Consider the following 25177-nt stretch of genomic DNA (forward strand, 5'->3'; position numbering starts at 1 on the left):
AAAAAAATCCAGTGGTCACAAAACTTCCCTTTCTTTTTTTCCCTACAAAATAATGTAGAACACGGAATTACACTATCCCATTATCTGAGGCCTCAAAACTTTCTTTTTTTTTCATCAAATGCCGACACAATTTCCTCTAATGAGGGCAGTGTGTGGAGCTGGGATTCACTTCTTCAGACTTTCTTTTGCTGTTTTGTGTGAGAACCTTGGTTGTTAGGACCCAGAAGCCCCTTGAAGTTTCAAGACTTTGTTTATTCACTTGTCCAAGTTACAAGTCAGCAGCACCAACAGGCAGTCCAGCCAGCCATGAATATAAAGAGACTTAGTGTCTCCAGTGTGGAAGAACTTTGTATGAACCATGAACAATTCCAAAAGCATGCTTGTTTAGGGACAGATGACCCTATTTATCCCTTTTCTAGTTAAGCATAATGTTGAATTTTTATTTTTTTCTATACTGTTCTTTATGATGTCTTTCTCCTGTATATTCATGTCCTCAGCTAAAGGTCAACTTATTTTTGTTTCTGTTTTTTTTTTTTAACTTGTTCCTCCTCTATAATCTTGTGATTCAAATGTCATAAACTGTTTCCATTGTTTTTTTGGCTTGTTACAGGAAGTGTCTGACTATAAACCCATAACATGTACCATTCCCATGATCATAAAAATAACTGCAAAATTCCACTTTTGTAATTACTTGCTTGCTTGCTATAAAGAGGTTTCCCTGCTTTTGATCTGGGCTGATTCCTTCTCCTACTAAAAGAAACTATAAGATTGGCCAGATCGTAAATCAAATGGGATAAAAATAATGGAATAACCAGGATTTGATCCTGGTTTTCAGCACCATTACATACTGTGCACTATTTACAAGAAACAGGAAAAAGGCTCCTAATTTTGCTAGTCGTCTATGCTCAGGTGATTTCTGTTTGGTTCACTGGGTTTCCTAGACTATTGTGAATTATAAAACCAGAGTAAAATATAGGAAAAACCATTCTTTTTAGTGGATTGAAACGAAGGCATGACCACGCCTGTGTATGGTTTTTATTGCTGGGAGAACAGCCAGAAGCATCCAAGAAAGTCCAGGCTGAACATGGCCAGCAGAAAAGAGCGGGCCGTGGAGGAGGGGGGAGGGAATAAGAAAGGGAGAGAAGAGAGAGGGAGGAGAGAGGGCAAATGAATGAAGGGGGGGGGGAGTGAGAACCAAAGGGAGCATGTGGCCAAAATGCCCGAGTCATATAGGAAGGAGAAGCTAGGCTGGGAGGGAGCAGAGGGCCTGGAGAGGTTTAGGGTAAGGATCAAAGGTGAGAAGTGCTGACAGGAGCCAGGACTTTGTAACAGGTTCTTGAGATGTTGGGGTGTCTTTGATGAGTTAATAGGCACCTAGGTTAGCCCCTTGTCTTATGTCTCTTTTCAATCAGTTGCAAATATCATCAAAATAATTTACCTTTGTGATCAATATTGGGCAAGAAGTAGAAAACATGTGTATAATGATCAATTGAGTGAGATTTAATCACAAGAAAGTCACATTACCATATTAAATCTTATTTTAAATTTAGTTGTATTTAATATTTGTCATTATCTTAGGAAAATTATTTTAACTTTGGTGATTTCACCTAACATTATAAAGGCAATTAATGCTGGCTATTTAAGAAGTATCTTGATCTAACATATAAGCCATAATTTTTTTTCAAGTTGATTCTACTAAATCCTTGAAAACATAGTGATCTACTGAGGTAATAAATCTGTAGATCTATCTCTTCCCAGCTGTTAAACAGAATTTAAGAACAGGTTGATACAGAAGTCTGAGGACAATTTTATTAGGGAAAAACAAACAAGCAAACAATCCCACAAACAAACAAACAAACAAACAAACCACCTCATGTCAGGCAGGCTGTAAATATCAGCAGCTGACCAGGAGAGAACAGTGGAGGAGAAGGTAAAATCTCACACCATTTAAGCAAGTATAGAGGTCAGACACGCAGCCACATGCCATATGGCAGACAGGCAGCCACATGCCAGTATCAGTGGGGGATTTAGAGAAGATAAGGAAGCCCAAAGTATCAGAAGAAGCATACTTAGGTTCTGGCCTATAGGAGAAATGAGTTAGCATACTTTGACTACTGACCCATAATACCCCCCTTCCCCCATGCACAACAGCTGCAACCTCATTTTACAACCTTAAGATCTGCCTGGCACATGGAGACAAATGATGACAGAGTGCATTACCTGGCCAGCCAATCAGATGGTGCCAGCAACAAGGGGCCAGATGTCATGGGCCAATAGGGCATGGGTGGAAGTTATAAATGACACTCCCCGATTCTGCAATAAACAAGTCTGCTTCTACTTCTCTCCCGACTCCCAGGGTCCGTGTTGTTGATTCTGTGCCTTTTTACCCCCTATCCCCAAGGACCATCCTGAGGGGCTTAGGTCAATACTGCTCAACATCCAATAGAGAAGGAAAAAGAGAAAAAGTTGTGCCATTCTGACTCTGCCTCCCAAAAGGCAGGCAGACCCAGATGAAGCTCATGGTGGCTTCTCTGGAGTGAGGGTTGGGTAGGGGTGGGGAATGGGAGAATTCCTTGGAGAGAAAAGTATAGCATCTCATTCAAATGGAAATTATCTCTAGCACAGCTTAAGTTGAGTCCCCTTTCTTAGGGGTGGTCTTGTGACCAGGTAATTGACTGGTCCTAACTGGAATGTTAGGTCTTCACTGTGGTCAGAGAGTCTATCCCTTTGACCAGTTGTTTTAATGGGTTTTTATTGCCACTGGGACTACGGTTTGAATGTAGCTGTGTCCTCCAACATTTCATGTTAGAGGCTTCATCCTTAGTGTAGAAGTAGTGGGGCTTCAAAGAGATGGAGCATAGTAGAAGGTCCCTGGGTCACTAGGGAGTATATTCTTAGAAGAGAAGGAAAGTCCTCTTTGTCTTCCTGTTCTCTGATCTTTCTTTTCATCTACAATCCTACCACTGCTATCCATGTTGAGAGGTAACAGCCCAAGTGGGTTCTGCATAGACTGTTGTACTCTTTCCAGCAGTCAAATTTGTGAGCTAACTAAACCTCTTCTTTATACTTAGCCAGCATCATCATAGCATGAGAAACATTAAGAATGTCTCTTTTGAAAAAAAAGCATTCCAGAACTCACGTCCACCACTTGGCACAGCTAATATAATAAAGTCAGAAGTACTCAGCCTTTTGTTATAATCCTCTATGTTATGTGCATTAAATTTGGATTGTGTTGACAGCAAATAAAACAGTTTTATTATGGAAGGATCAAGTCATGCTTCTTACTCAAAGGACTACTGGAGACAAATATTTAACATTTTTGACTCAGCACCTAAAATAGTAGAATATTTTACTTTCGGGATAAAAGGTTCTCCCTTTTAATTCCAAGCAGAGATGAACTGCTTGTCAGTGACATCCCAGGGAAGACTACATCAACTAACCTGTTGCTTGCTTTTCAACTCTACAACTATATGCTTCTTTGAAAGTCACAAGCACCAGACTCAAACCTTATCCACTTATGAACACAGCATTCCAGAACCTGAAAAAAAATCAACAGTACTGTTTTGAGTCTTTATGATACAAATTGGCTCAAGTTACCAGGACAACTTTTCTCATGTTTCCCCTATCATGGTGCAGCTGACAATGCATTCAATAAATAATAATGCCAAAATAAATCTCTTAAATCTTCTTGTTGTTCAAGCAAAAGCACAGACGGATACTATATGCAATGTGTCTTAGGTAACATCAGCTATTGTGTCCAGCCTACCTATAGTAGTAGTTGCTCTACCTATAGCAGGACGTTCTAGTTCTTTTCCACATATTTTTAAGTCTTTCTTACTCACTGATCATGCCATCTAGAAGGATTGGAGCTTCTGCAGTTTACTTGATCATGAAGAACCTACTCAGTGAGTCTTCGGATTCAACCTGAGTCTGGAGTTGTTCAGGTGACTCACAGAATCTGTACTACAGATTCATTCTTCCAGTGTGAGGTTTGAGATGTGTGAGTTTCCTGGTCCAAATTAATTCCAGAAGGATTCTCTACTTGATGGTATGGCTAAAATTTATATGGCAGAGATAGCTGCTCTATAAAGTTTGTCAGGGCAGAGCTAAGAGCTCTGAACTAGGGTACAAATTAATTCATTTTCCACTTTTCCCAAGAAGCACTGCAGGTGCAAAAAAAAAAAAAAACAGGTGGGGAAATGAGTTGGGAACAGATTTCATATCATTTTCAAGGAGTAATTCAGGTCACAATTAAGTGCTCTTCAGGTAAGATATGACACACACACCACACACCTGTGTAAACCCTTTATTAAAGCAACAATCAGACTACAGGATGGGTCACAAGCCATGGTTTCTTTTTACTACAGCAATATCAACTTCTATCTTAGTCATTTGTTTATACCTTTAAATTATTTCTTATTTCTTCTTGATTCATCTTCCATCTCATTTCTCATTTCCAATTTAACAAAGAATGTTCAGAACTAGTAAAGCACAGTAAACCCAAAATGGATGCGAACATATTCTCTGAAACCAACTCACTGTTCATGGTTCTGTAGTATTAGAGATACATTTTGAGGCTTTTAATTCGTTAAATAATAAAATTAATTTTTTTCCCATAATGTTCTTAGAATTATTTACTTTCTAGCTTTATTCTAGCTATCTTTCATGATTGTAGTATTCTCAGAGCTAGCCCCGTTACATGCCCATTTTTAAGGAAAAGTCATTTAAAGAGCATCCTTCTTACATGAGATTTTTTTGTATAATAATCAACCACTTAGTCTTTTGGGAAATATGATAAATCATTATGTGCTATTTGATTATTTTATCCACAAATTATTTGCTTCATCAAAACCTATTAATCTCTGAAGAAATCATAAAAAGGTCATTACGAAAATGAACTTCGTTAATGATTTGAAGGCTTTATTGGTGAAATGTAAAATCAATATCTTAAAGTTAATAGATGTTCAAAACTGTGTGCGTGTGTGTAGATCTATAATGGAGTTTGAGTGATATTTAAAGACTACCAGTAAGTGTTTAAGAAGCAACAATAGAAATAGAAATTACTTACAGGGTTTCTGAGAGGATGTCCTAAGACATGGAGGAAAGCAGTTGAATGTACTGAGAAAAGATTGTTTTAAAGAGACTTTGATGCTCCCTTTCTTACCAAATGAGAACATTGAAAGGAAATCCCTACTTCATGTAACCACTGGGACTGGCATTTAAAAGTCCTAAAAGGAATAAACATACTACTTCAAAGCGTGTGAGAAAAGGTAACTGATTTGATTTTCTAGAACATTTCTTCCAGGGCCACAGGGTATCCCCATAGTCACCAACAGTGGCTGCACTAAAAGTCCACCGTGCCTGTCCAAAACATGCAAGCATTCATTCATTCTTCATGCCCTACCCTTTGTGTGCAATAGAACTGAGTAGATGCTGCATTGCCAGTGAATGGCACCCCGAGCCTGGGATTTAAAGTATGCCCTCAATCTGTTAATCTGATTTACATAAGCCATAACTGGATTCATTCCTCTTGCTTTCTCACTGGCTCTCATTTGCCCTTTAGAAGGATTCACTCAGTTAAAGAAGGGACAAATAAGATAACAAAGGGAGAGAGAGTCTGAGAGCCACTGTGTAGGATATCAGGCCTTTCAATCTTCCTTGTGAAAAAGTAATGTTCATAAGCACCCCAGACATCCTGGCTGCAATGACACAACAAAACAATGCTTGGCTTGGGTGGGAACATTCAGGTATTTCTAGAGCAATTTATATACATTATGTATGACATATATCACATTTGGTTCCTAGAGATTTTAGTCAAGTATTAGTGTTTCTTTTTGCCAACTGTGATGTACAAAAAGATGAGAACAACAGATGTGCCCTAAAGATATGAAAATATGAATATATAAAACAAACCATTATAAATTACATAGATTTTTCCCCATATAAAATTTTGGGTATTTTCCCCATTCAGAATAAATACCATCCAAGTTTATAGATTATCTAAGAGAATTAAATATGCATATGTATGTGAATCATTTTCAGAATTTCAAGAAAAAAAATTGCTAGAGGTATAACCAGGATGAGTCAGAAACCAGAAACTGATTTTTTTAAAGAATGACTGACTATAGCAGATCCAAAGGTTGGGATAGAATATTGAATGCTGGGATTGAATGTTGCACTTTTAAAACTACCCAAATGAGTTCGTTGTGTAGGTGTGTGTATGGTCAATGGGACTCCATGAATAATTCTAAGGATGTGAATGGTTTACTTTTGGGGGAAACTATCAGCTGAGTTGTTACGAGGTCTTCCACATTTCAGATTCGTGTAAGAGGCTGTTCTCATTTTGGAAGGCTCTGTGGAGGGATATCTAGAGCATAGAATCTGGATAGAGAAATTCCATATGAAGCCAAGCTCCCTTTAAGGTAGGAGAGTCTTGTCCCAAGGACATCTAATGCCTTAAAGAGGGAAGTCTGAAAAATCATCCCACTGCAGGCTGAAGAATCAAAGCCAAGCTGGAAACATCTTTTGGTCATATATCTCAGCTCTTGTTTCATAGTAAATCTGCCTCCTTTCAAATATTCTCCTAGATCAGTATCTGTATGGAATGGGTACCTTGCCCTGCTGCTTCCACGAGGAATTCTGCACATGGGTTTGGATGGAGTGAGAACTGAATAGAATAGAATTCACGTATCATCACAAAACATTCAGTAGTTAGTCCCTGTTGTTACTCTGGGCATATATATCAAAAGTAAGTATTTGTCAATCTTCATGAAAATCATGGACTCTATATATTTTAAAAGCTGGGGATAAAACTTTTCTTCAATGTGACTGTATAAAATCCCCATCCAGAGAGTCCAAAAAGAAGTCAAGGCTTCTTATGGCTGCAGGCTATAGGTTTCTTTAGGTGACCCATAAGAAAGTTCAATTTGGAGCCAATGAGACATTTCTCATAAAGGTAAATCTGATCAAACTCCAAGTCTTGTCAGGTTGCTTTCCACTTGAATTGTCCATAACTTTGTCCTGCAACAGTCCTACTACCTTCACTTACAGATACAGCTGCTGTAGAGTGTGTGGCACACAAGCACCACATCTCATATGCCCGCTTTTGTACCCATTGACTTCAAAGGATAATTACAGTTTGAAGACTTTCCACAAAAGTCTAAGGGTGCTTCAAGTGCTCACCTACTCTACTGACCGTTACCAGCATAGTCTATCCCCACTCAGGTGAAAAAGATCAACACTGCAGTACGGAAGCAGTTGTTCATGGTCACTTCCTCTGATGGCAATCATGTGGTTATTAAACACCTGGTTCTGTTCTGACAACCCCATCACACCCACCAGGCCTCTGATGCCTGTTTTAAAGTTGCAGTCTCCCTTGTTTGTATTTGAAAATAAAATAACAGCACTCATCATTCTTACTGAGATTAAATCTACATCAGAGAAGAGGGCCTCATAATTTATTTTTTTGGAGGGGAGTGATTCTCGATTTTGTTGAAAATGCTGTGATCCTTTTCATTTGAGTAAATAACATAGCATTAAAACTGGCTCGGTAACCCAGAGATGAAAGCAAAAATCTTTAAAACAATTATGAAAAGAGGCAAAAGATAGTTTTAATATTGGGTTCTTTCTCTGAATGTGATGCGGGCAGGGGAGGGGGGCGGGGAATGGTGCTCAGAGTTCATCCAATTTGCCCTGATTTACTGAGAGGAAAACTGAGGCCTAGACTTGCCAAAAGCCTGCCAGCTAGTTATTGGTACAGTCAAGTATTAAACCTCTGGACGGCTGGTTTGTCTTTTTTCTCTTATATCAAGCTGCCTTACACACATTGCATTTTAGTGGGACAAAGAATTCTATCATTTCAGGATAAAAATCATCTTTGTTATTATCCTCATCTTGCAATGACCAACAAGTCAAGTATGCAGTCTAATGGGGACCTGGTTATACTGTTCACAGAGCTATGAGTTGCTGCCTTAAATCTGCTGCTGAGCTGACAATACCCTATAGGTCCTGCAAGGCCTTGTGGGAAGCTGATGTGCTATACCTACAGGAAATGACCAGATACCTCCCTCTTTGGAAGTAAATCTCTCAGGGAAAGAACCTTCCTTCATTTGGTCTTACACATACATGCAAACCATTTACATGAGTGCTATAGGTATATCTAAGCATTTATAATCTTGCTGTATACCTCAGCTGAATGCGCTCAGAACTCAGCAGGTAAATGTTTTTATTTGACTCTTAAAGTGCTATCTGGGGTCAAAGTTTTTCTCAGTTTCACAATAGCAGCTTTGTTGGAAACAAAAAGCATATGAAAAATAGATATGAGGTTATTAATTTTTTTAAAAGAGAAAATTAGGGAAAAGAAAAGAGTACAGTAACTACTTTGGAGCATTACACATGACTTACAGATATCAGCTGTGTCAGCAACTGACACCCAAGACTCTTGAGGTCAACCTACTAAGGGAAAATAAGGACAAAGGTGACACAGGGGATTCTAGCAGAAAGAACAATTAATATTAATATAATAACAACTACTCCATTGGAAAAGAATGGCAAAGACAATTAAAACTGAGAAGAAAGTGCAACAAACCCATATGTGAGCATTTGCTACTATAGCAGACCTGTAATTTTCAAAGGAAAAGCAATGCAGTATGCATTAGACAGGGCTCCTGAACTCAGAATGTCTTACAATAATAGTGTACTCTTGGCCAAAAGGGCATCACCAATTAAGGAATTTGGCAGAAAATGGCCTCTACAATTCAGATCACACGGACAGATCCCTGCCCCATCTTATCAGTTCTGTACCCGAGCACTCTTCAGATCCTTTTCTACTGGGGTGATTCCAGTCACATGAACTCCATGCAGGTGTCTTCCCTCTCGCCGGGGCATCACTCTTACCTAAGGGATGAGCGTCTCCTGGTAAGGCTTAGCGGCAAGTGCATACTACATTTGTATTAAGGAGCAGCCCCTGATTTTCTTGATATGCATAGCTTTTCGGAGTTAAGATTAGACATGGCTTTCATAAATAATGCAGGTGTTTCTGTCACATGTCACTGCTGGCTCTGTTGTTTCTAGGTGTGCTGGTGGCAGTCCTCGTTCTGGTGCCTCTACAGGTGACGTCTCTTCAGATGTCAGCTCTGTGGTCGTTATGTCTGTAGAAGGCTCTGCAGTCTCTGGGGAGTGTTCCTCCGATGGTTCTGTCTCCTCTTCATCTTTGATCTCAAAGTGTCCTCCCTCCTGGTCATCCACATGATCCTTTTTGGACTGGGGGTGAACTGAAACCTTGATGGCAATCTGCTGAGGCTGTTCATGCAATGACGAAGCATCCGAGTCGGCAGTGGGGGACTCACTTCGTTTCAGAGAGTTGGGGATGGTGTATACCTCATCCCTATCTGGGGCTTCCTGGCCTTCTGGGGTATGCCTCACAAAATTCTGCCCCTGCTCTTCCAGCCCGACCACTTCCATGATCTCCTCCATGATCGTCCTGCAGTTCATGATGAGGGGAGGCAGGGGCACGCTCCTAGCAAGCTCTTCAATGTACCTAGCAAATTCCATGGTTTTGAACTGAGTCACTTTGGCAAGCTCTAGAGTTTTGGCTGAGGTTATGATGGGGATGCGTTTAGCAATCTCAAAAGCCTTCTGCAGCTTCTCTGCACCTTCTGTCCTAAAGAACTCATTGATGGCTTTCTCAGTCTTCTTCAGGTGGCTGCTCATCATACACAGGCGAGTGATGTTGAGGATCATGACAATTGTGAAGGCCACGAGGCACACAACCATATAGTACACACCCATGTCTCCAGAGGTAAAGATGACTCTCAGGGTCACCGTGTTGTTTATAGTGCCATAGATGTTAGATGCCACACATGTGTATTTACCTCTGTCCGAGAATGACACCTTGGTGATGTTCAGGAGGCCACCATCCAGCATTTGCCATTTTCCTGTCAGAAGGGAGGGAAGAGATTTCAATCAAAAGTATGTGATTTCCATAGCCACATAATCTTATGCCCATCTTAAAACATGAAAGGGGGCTGATGATAACATCACACATGGAACAGATGTGCCTGCTGTATACTTGTGACACCTTTCCATTCATGTCCACTGGGACATTTTAAGAAAGCACTAATATTGGCTCTATATTATGGGCAAGAAAACTGACACAGTTGAGCACCTTTACCAAGATTAACTATTTTGTAGTAGCATATATGATTACAGGGTGAATTTGTACTTGAAAAGCTGTATTCTTTTCCTATTCCTTGATTCTTTTTTTGTGGTGATGAGAGTTCAAACTTAGGGCCTCAAACATGCTAGGGAAGTGCTCTTCCTATAGGGAAGTGCTCTAGGCTATATCCCTAGTCTCCAGGGCCCCAAAGTCCCATATCCCTCCCTCCCAACTTCATGTTTTCCTTTTGTTGTTGTCATTAATAATACCCTCATTCCCATCAGTTCTGTCTGTATATGGGTGTGGGGAAATTCAGTGGATTTTGGGCATCCTACCATAAGCAAAGTCACCTAAGGAGTGGAACTTCCTTAGTGGACAAGGTTACATTGATAACTATAGACTATAGTATGGAATTCCAAAACTTGGTGGTAAATAATATAGAAAATGAAGTGTTTTTAAGAAATAGTTCCTGAAGGTACCATCAGTCTTTCTACCTGGATTGTGAATAGACCTTCACTGAACACACTTCACAGGGGAGGCTAAGGCCTCTTGGAATGGAAAACATTTTAGGTTCAACATAAAACCTGGAGAGAATCAATTCAATCATAATCATTTGCTTGGGCAACTTATATTTGGGATTGATATTATCCATCTATGACTTCAGTTAATTAAACATAATTTATGCCATGAATTTTGAGAATTCACAGTAAATTATCTATACTGTTTAGAGTTAGAAGCACGCAATGAAGATTCAGAGGTCAAATATGAACTCACATCAGTTAGCTTTAGCCTTGAAAATAAATGAAGCCCATCAGGGCGATGATAAGCCTGTGAAGAAGAAGGTGTTTTGGTAGTTATGACTTCATGCTAGCCTGGGAATGGGGTTCTAAATCCAGTGGGATGAGATGAATTATGACTCTGTGTCTCTGCAGCTCCAAAGATTTCTGTGAAGTAGGACATTAGGTTTGACCTCCGGGTACTGGGTCAGAGTTAGTAATTAAATACTAATTCCCATGTCCTATTGTCTCTCATAGAACAAAGAATCTCGAAGCTAAGGCTCTTGAGAGTTTTAAGGAACGAGCAGATAGTTCTTCACAAAAGGGCTCTTGTACTCTGAACCAACCAGAGAAGTTGGCACCATTTAACACAGCTTTAAGTATCTTTAAGTCATACATAGCCAAGTATGACTGCTTCTTCCCATCACAGTAGCTGCTTTAACTTGCAATTAAGAGTCTAATGAAGTTGGGACTAGCTCAACTCTTTCTAATGGCAGAACCCATGTCTTGCCTTCAGAAGTTCAAGCCCCAGCACTGTTGACTCATAAATAGCTATGGTCTCAAAGGACTACTGTATGAGGTTTCAGATGATCTGGAGTCTTCTAAATCAAGGAACATGTGCAAAGAGGCTAGATTCACCAATGTGGTCCTTTCCTGGGCTCACAGTACCTCCCTATTACCCACCTCTGGCAAAAGGTCCCCATTTAGAAGCTGTCAAATTTTTTTGCCTTCTGGAAGGACATGTGTAAAGGGTGGTTCCTGGGGTCCCCAAATAAATGTGTTTAACAATCCAGCCAGTGTACTTCCCCTAAGAGTAGAAAGGGCTAGCTTAGAAAGTCTAGTGATTTCAGTTTCTTGGGAATTTGAGTAAGCAGACAACACAGCATGCGGTCCATGATTGCATGATACTCTCCATTCTGATGCAGCTAAGGCAATCTGTCATTCCCCAAGCATGAATTTTAATCTTTCTGCTGAAGATTTAGCTGCATAGACAATGACTGGAGACCAGGGAAACTGCTTTATCTATTTATTTTCTTATAATGTGCGTGTTTCATGTAGGTTATAGCAGGCACAGGAAAAATAAATGGATGGACAGTTTATTCTATATGAAGGTGCCTTGGAAAGTGTTCTTGTATCATCTGCCTCCCTTCTGTTGGAGCCAGGATGGGCGAGAAGAGTCAGAATTGAGTAGGTCAATCTGTTTCTCTCCACTCTACCTTTCTACACCCATTACCTGGTGAAATTATTATAAACATGAAGCTTGGGCTTGGGATAGGAGAAAGCAGGTTCGTAAAGCAGAGACAGAGGTGCCTGATGGAAGTTAACAATAGCTTTCTCCCCATACTCGAATAGGTTTAGTGAAGTTCCATCCACTTTCACAGGAAGAGAAAACACAAAAATACCCAGTAGCTACAGGGAATGTTTTCCTCTACTGAGTATTTTGAAATGTTCTAGACTTGACCTTTAAACTCATTCCAGACGTACTTAAAATTTTCTATTGACTCCCACTTATCTAACCTTGGGCCAAGCAGTTAAATTCAGATATACAGACACTTTGAAACTTGTCTTCTTGTGTTGTTAAAAGGAGCGTGGTTGGGTACCAAACACAACCTGATTTGTTTGCTCTCTGCAGTGGATTATGGCGAATGATTTCTTACAAATATATTATGGTTTGTAGCTCAGAATTATACTTTAAACTAACGTCTCTTAAATAATACGTCCAACACATTTACTCTATTTTAAAAGCTATTTATTTATTTTTATTTGTGTGTGGGTGTATGAACCTACATGAGTTTATATGCACCATGTGTGCATACAAGAAAGCCAGAAAAGGGAGTCAAGTTAGGTCTATGGAACTGGAGTTACAGATAGTTATGAGCTATCATGTGTGTGTTGGGAATAAATCTGGCCTCTCTATAAGAGCAGTAAGTGCCCTGAACTGCCAAGCCAACTCTCCCGACCCTTGTTTGCCTTCAAACGTTGGAGCCCAAACACATATGTGTGAAGTAAGCATTATGATTTAACTGTAAGGTATAACAAATATGAACACATATTCTGTGATCCCCGTAGAGTTTGATCTTTCACCATTACTTTAGTTAAATAACAGCTATTTCTGTTCCAGTCTAGGAGGACCATCGCTTTAGTTCTTGAAACCAACAGCATGTTTGTTTCATGATGTCAGGTAATATCAGTGCCACTTAGGGTCCTGTGGATGTATCATATTGTAGAATGAATACATGATCTAGATTAACAGTTTGTCACTCAGCTACAAAGCAAGTCAAAATACCGGGAGTCTATGCACAGATACACACACATACATAAGCATGCATACACACACAAACACTCATGCACACATATTCACATACCTACACACATTCATGTACACACATAGACATACAGTTATAGACACAAGAATGCATATATATATATATATTAATTATATGTATATATTCACATGTAAACACACACATGTACACACATATACACCTTCCAATGTTTACGTAAGATGAACTAAAGTTCTGATCCTCTGATCTTAAAAAGGCTTAGTACATATTTGTTTCTTTCTCTTGACTGGTAACTTCACTGTTTTGTGGACAGTGAGGCTCCAAAATTCTATTCAACCTTAGCTTCCCCTCTGATCAGTGAAAAACAATCTACTCATGATTTACTAACGCATCGAGACCTGCAAACCAGAGAGATGCCATGAGTTATGCTTTGTGGTTTTCTTCCCTCAGGTTGGACCAGGCTCAAGAAACATCTCCACAGGGTAGCTCCCCAGCTGGAATAATGGTGGGCCTTGTCTCTGTGCCAGAACGTTCCATCCACCTCCATCTGTGAGAATGCCCTCCCTGAGACCTATTCTGGAAGGGTCCCAGCTTTGGCTGCCGGAACGTGAAAGACATAAGCACACCCACAGTGACTATCACAGGAAATCTTCAGTGCCATGAATACGAAGCAGACACATACACACCAGGCTGCTGCCAGGCGGTTTAAACTGTAGCTGGTGAGAATGTCAGAGCTATGCACTGAATTTTCATGAAGCTGTAGCCACTTCAGTGCAAATAAAAACCTGAAGTGTCAGCAGCTGAAGCCAAGGCAGCTCCACAGGCCATGCTTTGGGTGGCAATAAAAGGGCAGGCTGTTAAGGATGACGACCTACCTTCTGAAATAAAAACAGAAGACGGAATGTCAAGCATTTTCTCAGTACTCATGAGTTCTTTCTCTTACCCACTTTCTGTGTCTTGCTCAGATTGTAGCTCCCCACCCTCAAATTCCAAATTCTTTTCCTCCATTGTCTTTCTTCCTGGTGCTGCCTTGCAAAGTGACAGCACCTCTGAGGCTTCAGGCTAAAATACAGACACATTCATTAGTGTAGATTTGTGGTCACCTAGCAATCTGTCTCTGTCTTCCTCCAGGAACTCCCAGGCACACGAACATCTCTCACACGTGAATGAATGTGTTGTGACAACCTCTCCTTTGCAAAGAGAGGAGCTAACAGATGTGCAGTTTGAGCTGGGCTGCAGGATGTGTGCTGGCCTTCACAAGGCTGCTGGCATTTTCGTAAGGGTGGTGATCTTGTTCATCTTGCTCACTCGTTCAGTCAAAGGATATCATGGAATAAATTGTGTGTACCAAGCTCGGCACTAGATGATAAGAATACAAAGATAAGCAAGACACGAGTCCTGACTACCAAAATCATCAGTCCCCGTGGGGAAAGGACTCCGACAGACAGCTCTAGCTCTGAGGGAAGGCAGAGGTGGCCGGCAGGTGAAACCAGGATGAGGAGAAGAGAGAAGAGACTCTTGGGGCCAGTGGGGGATGGTGAAGGAAGCAAGAGAGAACACAGTGTGAGGTGCTGAGCTCACAAACCACGTATAAAACCAGAGCAGGGCTTGGATGAAGACAGGCTTGAAAGGAATGCAGGGTAAAGTTTGGGTGCCTGTAACACACAGCGACAGAGCAGGAGGAGTTTGACCCCTTCAATTTTTGCATTTTGTTTTAATCGACATTTTCAGATACAACACACACACACACACACACACACTTCCTAGAGAGGACCACATAAATTTCCTCCCAATTCCTGTCTGCCTAGCCTACTTTCCTCTTCCTCCTCTTCTTCCTCTTCCTCCTCCCCCCTCCTCCTCTTCCTCCTCCTCCTCCTCTTCCTCACTGGAGTCCACAGGCTGACTCAACCCTTATATCCCAAATCTCATGTTTTGAGTGGCTGTCTCTGACCCCTATTAAGTTAGAGAAGAAAGTCTGAAAGTCCCGATTAGAAGGAACTAGCAGGAGTTTTAAGAATGAGTAAGAAGGCATTTCAAAGTAGTGGAGAGAGACTTTGGGCTAACCAACCAGACATTACATGAAAAAGATGCAAATATCTCTTTTATGTAATAAATAAAAACCCAATCACACACTCTAAGGATATGAAATTAAAACTATGAAATTAATAGAGGACATAAAACTTTGATTAACTTGGGGGATGAAGGTCTTTTCTAGGCATTTCCAAGAATTTCAGGGCTATAAGGTGAAATGTGGATGATCACATTTTCCACCAAGTGAACAGGTTTTGAATCATAAAAATTTACCACAGAAGAGGTGAAGGAAGATATTGAATGGGAGAAAATGCTAGAATATGTGACAGACAAATGCTTAACAACTATGAAACATAAAACAACAATGACACAACAAAATCCCCAGTGACAACAACAACAACAACAACAACCCTTTATGAGTTAAGACAAAAATCTAAAAGAAGAATAGGAAAAATATATGAACAGACAATTTGTAGGAAATAAGGAATAGTATCAGAGTTTTCTGGCCAGGATTGATTAAATAAACCATAATTAGACTTAAAGGGATCAATTCTATTTTAAAACATTAACTTTCATTTTTTATTTGGCTAAAATAAAGAGGAGGGCAAAGACTGCAAATTGCATCACTCAGAATGTATGGAAGGACACTCCCTACACTCAGGTAGGTTAACCAGCTTGGATAAACTTTTGGAAGCATGATTGGAGGCATCTATAATGTTCCTCTAGACCTCTCGAAACTTACTAAGACAGGCAAGCCCACCGACCAACAGCCAAACATTAATGGAGACAACAAAAATTAAGACAATGAAAAAAAATTATCATTTCCAAAACAATGTGTCTTGCTTAGATGACATCTCCTCCTGGAATTTCCCCTACCATCACCATTGGATTGGGGCATAGTTATAGAACTTTCCTTCCTTGGCAACTCTCTCTAGAGGAGACTACAACTTAGTTCCAAGGTAGGTAGGTGATGAGTCTGGGATCATGGTCCTAGCATGTTGGCTTGTGCATGAGTTACCTCATAATGTCACACCAGTAGGACAGTAGGCCTTCTGGCAATGAGGTCAACAGAACGCTGTGGTTGGAGTTAAACTTGGAAGCAACAAGGACTCCTTAATACAGGCACTATCATGACTCAAAGTGAACCCAACACATGACACCGTGACAACCATCCAACATGATCCAATTACTGCTGCATAGACATGAACACCATCAATGAGGTTAAGAGCTAAAGAGTCACAAGGAAAGTGAGGGGACAACCTATCAAGATCCCCTGGGTGGTCACAGCTTCTATTTCCACAAACCTGTATCTTCCCTGCCTTTCCTGGGGCTGAACATTAAAGAGGAACATTACTGCTCTCAGAATGTCCACAGATGACTTATTTAAAGGAAAGGGATTTTCCCTCAACAGTATCACTCTGAATATACTCCAGCTGATATGTTCCTCCCCTCTGTCTCCAGAGTGGTAGGGTAAAGACTCAAGCTGCTCCCAGTCTCCCTTGGGTACTTAGACTCTTAAGCTTCACAGACTTGAAAGGAGGAGATCTGACAAAATTCGTATGCTATTTTCTAAAACCAATATACATAAAAATGATCAGGTGGTGCGCATTCCATTGCACGTTTATGCAAATTCAAGATGGTCTCTTGAATAAGTACCACATTACATCGACACTCCTCAAATCGCCATAGAATGTGTGTGTTTGTGTCTATAAATGTGATGCATATTTTCAACTGTGAAATACAGGCTCGGGAGGAGAGAGGATCCCATGCCTCGCTTCAAAATATAATTGAAAATAAATTTAGTACTGCATGGCTGCACCTGTTCCAAGGGCTTCAGCTGCAAATGACAGCTCCTTGAAGCCACTGAGGACTCAGGTTACAAACACTACAAGCTGCAAGCATGCTGGGGCTCTTATCCCGACCCCTCAACCCTCCTAAGAATCCTCTTCAGAGAGAGTGCTGGGGTAGTTCTAACAAGCCATTTCCTATGTCACATGGAGCACAGGTATCTTGGGATATTAGCTGAGCTTTCAGGGCAGGAAGGTCAGGGTGGAAGGATTTGCTTTTCAAATCTACAGTTCTGTTCTGCTTAGAGGAATTGATATCTGAAAGGAACCTCCTGCCTTTATTTCCTGGTAAAGGGAAAAAAAACCCAAAAACCAAAAATAAACACAGACAAGCAAACAAAATCTGATCCTCTTGCTAAATTGATATGATAATCTCAATTTAAAAACAAACAAACAAACAAACAAACAAACCAAGCAGGTCATTCTATGCATGCTAGTGCTAGTGACAGGCTCTTCTGAGAGTAGCTCTTCCAAGATAGGAGCATAATACACTTGCTTCCGAAAAGTGACCTCCATTTCAGGAATCTCAGTTGTCATTCTTGTGTGACATGGATCTAAAAGGGTCCTTTCATGGCTAAGACTGTAGCTGTCTGGGCTTATATTCCAAATTAGGCATAATTCACTAAAGAAATACTCAAATGGTGGTTATCAGGTTAATCTTTAATGTGGACCAGTCTTGAAGGTGAACCTAAATATCATCAACTGACCCCTCTTATGGGAAAATACATGAAAGGTTTGGAGACCTTACTCAAAGAACTACTTCAGAAGGATTCTTTAGTGAGTAGGGGGTTCTCTTTGTGGAAGGCCAGGCTTCTCTCTCCTGGCACTTCTGCCTGTGGTGCTGCTGTTACAGGGCTTATTCTACCCCTCATAGGCCTTCTAGCAGCATCTTTGGCCCTCGCTCATCAGATGTGGACAGCGGAGCATCCGGTAGATCCCCAGTTATGAGAAGCACACTTGCCTCAGAATGGACCATATGGACTCTTGGTGGTGGTAGGAACAGGCTCCAGCTCAATAACCATTCACAAAAAATCAAGATGGAATGTTTATCCTTCACAGAGTATACTTGGTAATTTTCATATACTTTGCCTTCAGGAGAAGAAGGGTAACAGCCATCAAAAAAACAGTTTACACACAAAAATGACCAGCTACTAAATGGACAGGATGTTTATTTTGAAATTTCAAATTTCAAATAGCATTCCAAGGGATATTAATTTTTTTTTGCACTTAATGAAAAAAATTACGCTTATTATTAGTGTGTGGAGGTCAGACAGGGCATCGGGAGCTGATTTTCTCCTTCCACCATGGGTGCCAGAGGATCAAACTCAAGTTGCAGGGCAAATGTTCTTACCTACTGAGCTGTGCTACCAGGCCAAAAATAAAACTGAAAAAGGTTCACTTATTTTGATTTATGGGTATGAATGTTTTGCCTTTATGTTGTATGTCTGTTTACTTCCTGGATTCCTGGTACAATGTAGAGGCCAGCAAAAGGCATTGGATCCTCTGGAAATGGACTTACAGATGGTTATCAGCCATTATGTGGGTGCTGGGAATTGAATATAATCTCCTGTAAGAGCAGCCAACACTCTTAACTGTAAGCCATCTCTCCAGCTCCCAAAATGTAACTTTTTGAGGTTGAAAAACTGAGACAAAAATGAGAAATTATCCAAAAATTCTTTGTATTACAAAAGACTCCATATTAGGAAATGGGGATTTTAGCACTTGAAGCATATTATTGTGAGGACAGAGCAGAATATTAACAATAATAGCAGCTGTCATATACTGTGAGCTATATCTTATGTACACTGAATGTTATGTATATTATAGGTGTACATGTGTGTGTGTGTGTGTGTGTGTGTGTGTGCATGAGTGTGTGTAGATGTAAGTTCTAGGTACTGTGCCAAGGATTTAACAGAGAAGTGTCTATTCAAGACTTGCAACTCAGCTTGGTTATAAAGAAAGGATTCTCACTGTTTTACAGAAGAGAAAACCTGGGCTCAGAACAGCTCACCACTTAAACTGCAAAAACTTGGTTTAATGCCTTTGGGAGAGTGTTTTTAAATTCTCAAGTATTTAATGTACTAAATAAGGGATTTGTGGCATATTTGTAGATAGTTTTCCTACTTTACACTGAAGGTAAAGGAACATTTATATTTACCTCTGTGAGAACTGATCCCCTATATCTTATGTAGTGTACACTACATATGTGTATATTATAGGGGTGTGTATGCCTGTATGTGTATGCATGAGGATGTGCATCTGTGAGTGTATGTAAGAGTTTGTGTGTGTGCATGACTGTGGGGGGAGTATGTGTTCATGTTCATGAGTATGTGTGCATATGCATGAGTATGTATATATATGAGTGTGTGAGTGTACATGTGTGTGTGTGTGTGTGTGTGTGCTTGATAAAGCAGAGAAGAGAGAAATGACCCTCTTGAAACCTGAGTGACTTGTGCCTTGCAGAACTGGTTAAAGGGCATTTCCAGTCTATTAAAAGATTCTGTGATACACTGAAGCAATGTAAAGGCATTTCTGGTCAGTTTTCTCATAAGCTGTGTAGTCAAGGAAATTCTTAAATGATTTAGACAACAGAGTATTACGTAAAATAAATCCACACACAAAGTAGATTTTTAAGGAAAGAGTTTTAAAAAAGAATTTGCCAACCCTAACAGCCAGGCATATTTCTAAGGTCTTGCACAAGTTGACTTTCTTGAAATACTTACTACTTTTATTATATACACCTCTGATGGAGGTATTAATGTGAGTTTAAATGGTTTAACATTACAGTAAGAAAGCGTAGTGAAATACATTAGAGAATTAGCTTGTCTGAAATAATCAGGGACTTTTCTCAACCCTTCTCAGTCAAGTAGATGTTTCTACTCATGTCCAGCAAAAGAAAAATGGAAACAGTACATTTCTGGCCAGTTGTGCTCATGCATGTTTGAATTCTGATCCCAGTTGGTAGACCACTCAAAACACTCTTTTAGTGAACTTCTGAAATGTAACTGTAACTCTCAGATGGAGATTACATTTCATGGTTTCCTAGTCCCGTGGAAATGAACTGAGGTAAAGAAAGCCAAACGAATCAGCTGCTGCTGCACATGTCAGGACAGGAAATGGCCCCATTCTTTCTAGCACAGATGGGACTGCCACGCAGAGTAGCTTTGTCACTCTTTCTGCATACACGAGATATGAAATTGTTTCTTTCCAGGCTAGTCACAAAGTCAATGGTAATCAGCTCATGAGAGCAACCTGGCCAATGATTTTGAACATATTTATGTGTGCATGACACACGCAACCCTACAGCAAAAAAAATTCCAACTATAACTAGGATGATAGTGGTTAAGTGGTCTTCTAGCTGTGTTAGATGATCCACAATATTTCTCATTGGTTGAGACCTTCAGGCTAAACAGACTCTGGTCTAGCACAGGGTAAATAACTGGCTTTGCCCTGGTTGTATAGTGTCTTCTCCAGCCTTCTGATTTCTTGTCTGCATCCCTGAGGACCAGCAGCATCTCCCTTACATGCTTACCATAAGGACTGGAAGTTTTACATATAACTTGGTAACTTATATGCAGTAGTTGTTAGTGAAGACGATCCAAATTTGATCTATCTCGCTTAAACAGTCCCCCTGTAGGAATATAAACTCCTGCTAATGGCATACCAGCACGATTTTCATCCTGTATCCAATCACCCTTTTGCTCCATTCTAAATGAAATGCTTCCCAATTTAAATCCCCTAGTGGACTGGCTTGAAAACAGAAGTCTATGTCTGTGTCATAAAATGGACATTTATATAATGAGAAATTAAAGGCTGTGGGCTCTCCCAGGCTGCCCCAGTTCCATGGCAGCTCCATGCTAACGCTTCCTGAGGAACTATCCTCTCTGCCACTTCCCACGTGCTGCCTACTTGCTAGGTGTGATGCTTGCTGCATTTCCCCATGTGCCTTGTGCTCAGAAATTACTATTATTCTGCATTGTAATTACAAAAGCTGTAATTACAAAAGCTGTGCGGGGACATCGAGTACTGGCATCGTGTGGTGCGTTCTTTTTGAGAAATTGAAAATACATCTTCTTTTATGAGATTTAAAGCAGCCAGCTGATTTATCAGCAAGTCTGCGAAGAAGATGTGAGTGTTGAATGATGCTACAAGTTCTCACACTGCTGGGACAGCTCACAGTCGACAGACAGGATCTTCTAATAGGCCACTTGAGCTTCTACAAGCAAAACAAATTGAAAGCAAATGTAACCACCGTCTAGTATAGCCCAATCACCTTTGTGGGCTGATGAAGAAGGCAAGCCAGTGTGTCTGCTTGCTGAGACTGATTCCATGGTTCCTAGGACCTTCTCTGAAGCAGTAGGTACTATTCTGGAACAACATTCAAAATGATGTAACTGAATGTTAGGCTCCAGTATTACGTTGTTACCATGGGTTTCTTCCTCTCTAGGACTTGGTAGTTCAGAGCACAAACTCCTTCTTAAATATCAAAGGGGTTACATTTGTTTCACAATTCATGTGAAAGGTGGAATCTGGTCTGGAGTTCTTGTTCCTTTCAGTTTGGTCATCCTGATGTTTCTAGGAGTGGCCCAGCCCTGTATAAAGACCTGCTAAGGTTACTGAGGCCTGCATGTGTGTTACCATGGCTATGGGCCTCCCTTCACTAGTGTGATGTCATCCTTTTGACTTATGGTTGTAGAATAAACGGGGAGGGGGAGGGGGGTGTTTCTCGTCTCTCTACTGTCAGTGGTGAAGGTTCTAGCAATAGTATGATTGACAGTAGCACCTCAGGCAGATTTCAATAAAGGAGATGACTATGATATCTGTAAAGTCCATTCTCCCTTAGAATTCCTATGAAAGCACAATTTGAGTTGGTGGAGAATGGCTGTCCCTTGTCTAGGTTAAATGTACATATGATATATAAAATGTATAATATTTTGATTGAAGGGAAGTGGCTCTATAGTATAGTTCGGAGTGGCTAAACAAAACAATGTCAGAGGTAATATGACAGCCAGGGGCACATCCCAGGCAGTTAGACTTCTAGCAGCCTGCTCCATTGGGAACATAACCGTGACACAGAAGTGTGCAATTACAAGAACCTCCTAAGGAGATGCAAAGCATTTGGCTTTCTCCGTTTGCAGAGCAATTAAGATAATATGAGGGGAAGAGATTAAATACGGAGCATTTTTTTCTGGAGCAGAAACTCTTTTGGGGATTGCTCATTGGTTAGAGGGTTAAGGAGTGGAGAGGGCAAAGCAGAAGAAGGGGAGGAGAGGGCTGCTTCTGAACAACCGTCTTTGTATTCCCCCACCCCCAATGCCCTACTTCATTAGCCAAAAGCCTAATCAAGCAGATTAACTCTTTCATGTCAATCACAGAGTGCTTGGATTTTCATACAATTACTTCTCACAAAAAGAGAAGATTCTGGATGCTGAGAGAGCCTGTCTCGGATGTGATCTCTGGTGAGGTAAGCTCAGGGTTCAGGGAAAGAGGATTTACATTTTTCGGGTGAGAAACTCGTTCATTAAAAGCCAAGTGTCTTATATGTAGCTCCAGGCAGGCTCCTCCATACCCCTGACCTCAGCTAGGTCTGAAGGAGCATGGAATGGACTCTGCAGGTGGCTGAGAGCTTGCACAGACAATTCTTTAAGAAGTTGGTCATTAAATCCATAGTGGATAAGTTGAAGTGACAGTTAATGATAAACCATTGCTCTACTGCTTATGTGAACCATTTGTATGACAGGAAACAGAAGTCTTATAAATGGAACATATACTTGAGGAAAATCCTTCTCTAACCTCTACAATGTCTTGAGTAGGTCATAGCATACCATTTCTCAGAGTTCTGTCTAAAGACATCAGGGTTTGCCCTTTGTCTTCCAAGTCAATGAATTGTAAAAATGAATTAGTTACACCTTTGAGTCTTTAAGAGTATCCAGTCTCCCTTATGCCTTTACATAAGAAGATAAAAAGGAATCATTAAGTGACTTGTATGAGGACCACTCACATTAAGGGTGTGGGCTCTTATGCCTCCATTTCTAATTTATGACAATAGAAGTTGAAGCCTACCTCCTCCTCTCTCCTTCTCGTCGTCGATTTCTTTCAGCAGCTTGCCAACAGAATTATACCACTTAAACTCTAGGTCAGGAATGCCATAAGCACTGCAATTAATCAAGGCACTGTTCCCTTCTTTGACTATGATATGGTCAGTTCTGGCAATGATTACGGGCACAGAGCCCAAGACCACATCAGTGCCATTTAAAGTGCTGTTGGTCACACTCTTAGCAGTGGCTAGAGTGGATACTAGGATTAAAAAGGGCACAGAAGGTGGTAAACACACAGTCAGATGGCTCTTCAGAAGACCCATCTTCTTTGCTTGTTCTGTAAGGCCAGAGATGGTTTGCCGACGGAATCTTCTAACAGACCACACACTGTTCAGAGCAGGCCATGGGACAAACCTGTCCTGGATCCATGGAGTTGGTACTTGATCAAGAATCTGTTTTAAAAAAAACATATGCACACAAATATTAACATTGATACCATAAATAAAACTTGTAAAAAATAGCAATCCAGCAAAGGTACAAAGCTCAGTCTTTCTTGACTAAAACATATTCTGGTACTCCAATATTAGTTTATATGATAGTAATCTTAATAGTACACATTTACATTTCTGTATTAAAACCATAAGAACAAATATATTTCTTATGCTAAATTGATATATCTTACTTTTTTTTTGTTGTTTTTGTCTTTTTGGTTGTTGTTCTTCAGACATGATATCATATAGCCCAGTCTGGCTACAAATTTGCTATGTAGCTGAAGATAGCTATGAACTCCAAATTCTCCTGCATCTACCTTCTAAGTGCTGGGATTATAGACACGGACCACCATACCTGAATATTACATTACTTGTTAATTTAAATGACTTCTTCTTAATTCTACAATCCTTCTTGACTTTCCTGCTTTTCACTGGGTACTAAAAGGTTCCAACACCCTGCCTTCCTACTAACCCAAGGCTTCCTTTTTCCTTTTCAAAGCATATATCTTCCAACACATTTCACTGGTCCCAGCTCAGACTCTGCAAGCATTAGGAAGGACTTCCTCAAAGCAGTCTGGTGTTCTCATAACTCATGATAGCATCCATCCCTCACCCATTTCCCCATCCTTATGAACTGTACCAACTCACTCCCCTCATCAGCGTTAGTTATCAACTGACCAACAGTCACTCACTGAAGTCCCTGGTTTTGATCTTCATCTGCCTCCCTAAGGCTGGTACTGTCATCAGGATGGATAGAGTAACATGATGGCTTCTTCTATGCCTAAGCTCTAACTTTCACTTGTTCCCTTACCCCTTTCACTCCCCCATTTCATTCACTACTCCTCTAGCCACACCCAAATTCTAAATTCTAAAGTTCCATGTAACCCCCAGGTTCTAAATAAACCACCTTTGCTATTGTCTTCCATCTCTGCAGATATCTTTCTATCTTCCCTGGACTCTCTGACCCTTGTTTTTCTCCTTTCTCCCCATGTATTATTCCGTGCTTTATTTATGTTTCATTCAGACCCAACCACATAGACCACAGTCTACAATGCTTCTCTCTTTATCTTCATGACATGTTTACTCAGCTCGTAGATGCCCTTGATCAAGCCAACTGTCTTCCTCACTTCTACACCCAGGAGGCAGAGCACTGCTGGGGAGAACTGCTCAACCATCTAATCACTATGATAATGAAGGAATGAGCGCTGACTCTTGCCAGGCATTGGTGACATCTGGCAGTCAACCTGCACTCACTTGGTTTAGGATTGACCTTCCACAATGCTTATGACATCATCAGCTTGAGAATCAAGCGTCTTAAGCCAGTGGTATTCTAATCTTAAAGTGGCAGAGACCATCTTTCTTCTACCAGTGCTTCAGGTTTTAAATCCCCAGTACTTATTATTCTGCCTTTTGGAAAGCATCTTGTATCTCATGCTCAGCTGCTTACATACCATCCCCCCCCCATAGTCTCATGTTCTGTATTTTACTTGCTCTTTCATTAAATAGAACTTGTTAAGCCCACCATCACTCCTTGTTGCCAAGTGATTGGTCTC

At 40.5% G+C, this 25177-nt stretch overlaps 1 protein-coding gene across 1 annotated transcript in view; it reads right to left on the minus strand.

The window, feature by feature from the left end:
- Window positions 1–4290: 4290 nt before the first annotated feature.
- Window positions 4291–25177, minus strand: part of Mfap3l (microfibril associated protein 3 like) — a 41491-nt gene continuing 20604 nt past the window's right edge. The window contains exons 2-3 of the mRNA XM_028757775.1: window positions 23159–23585; window positions 4291–9935 (exon numbers count right to left, since the gene is read on the minus strand). Coding sequence (XP_028613608.1) covers window positions 9004–9935; window positions 23159–23456 — 1230 coding nt within the window. The 5' untranslated portion in view covers window positions 23457–23585 and the 3' untranslated portion in view covers window positions 4291–9003. The remainder of the gene's footprint in view (window positions 9936–23158; window positions 23586–25177) is intronic.

Source organism: Grammomys surdaster, unplaced genomic scaffold, assembly GCF_004785775.1.
Source record: "Grammomys surdaster isolate TR1022 unplaced genomic scaffold, NIH_TR_1.0 126182, whole genome shotgun sequence".
NCBI lineage: Eukaryota > Metazoa > Chordata > Mammalia > Rodentia > Muridae > Grammomys > Grammomys surdaster.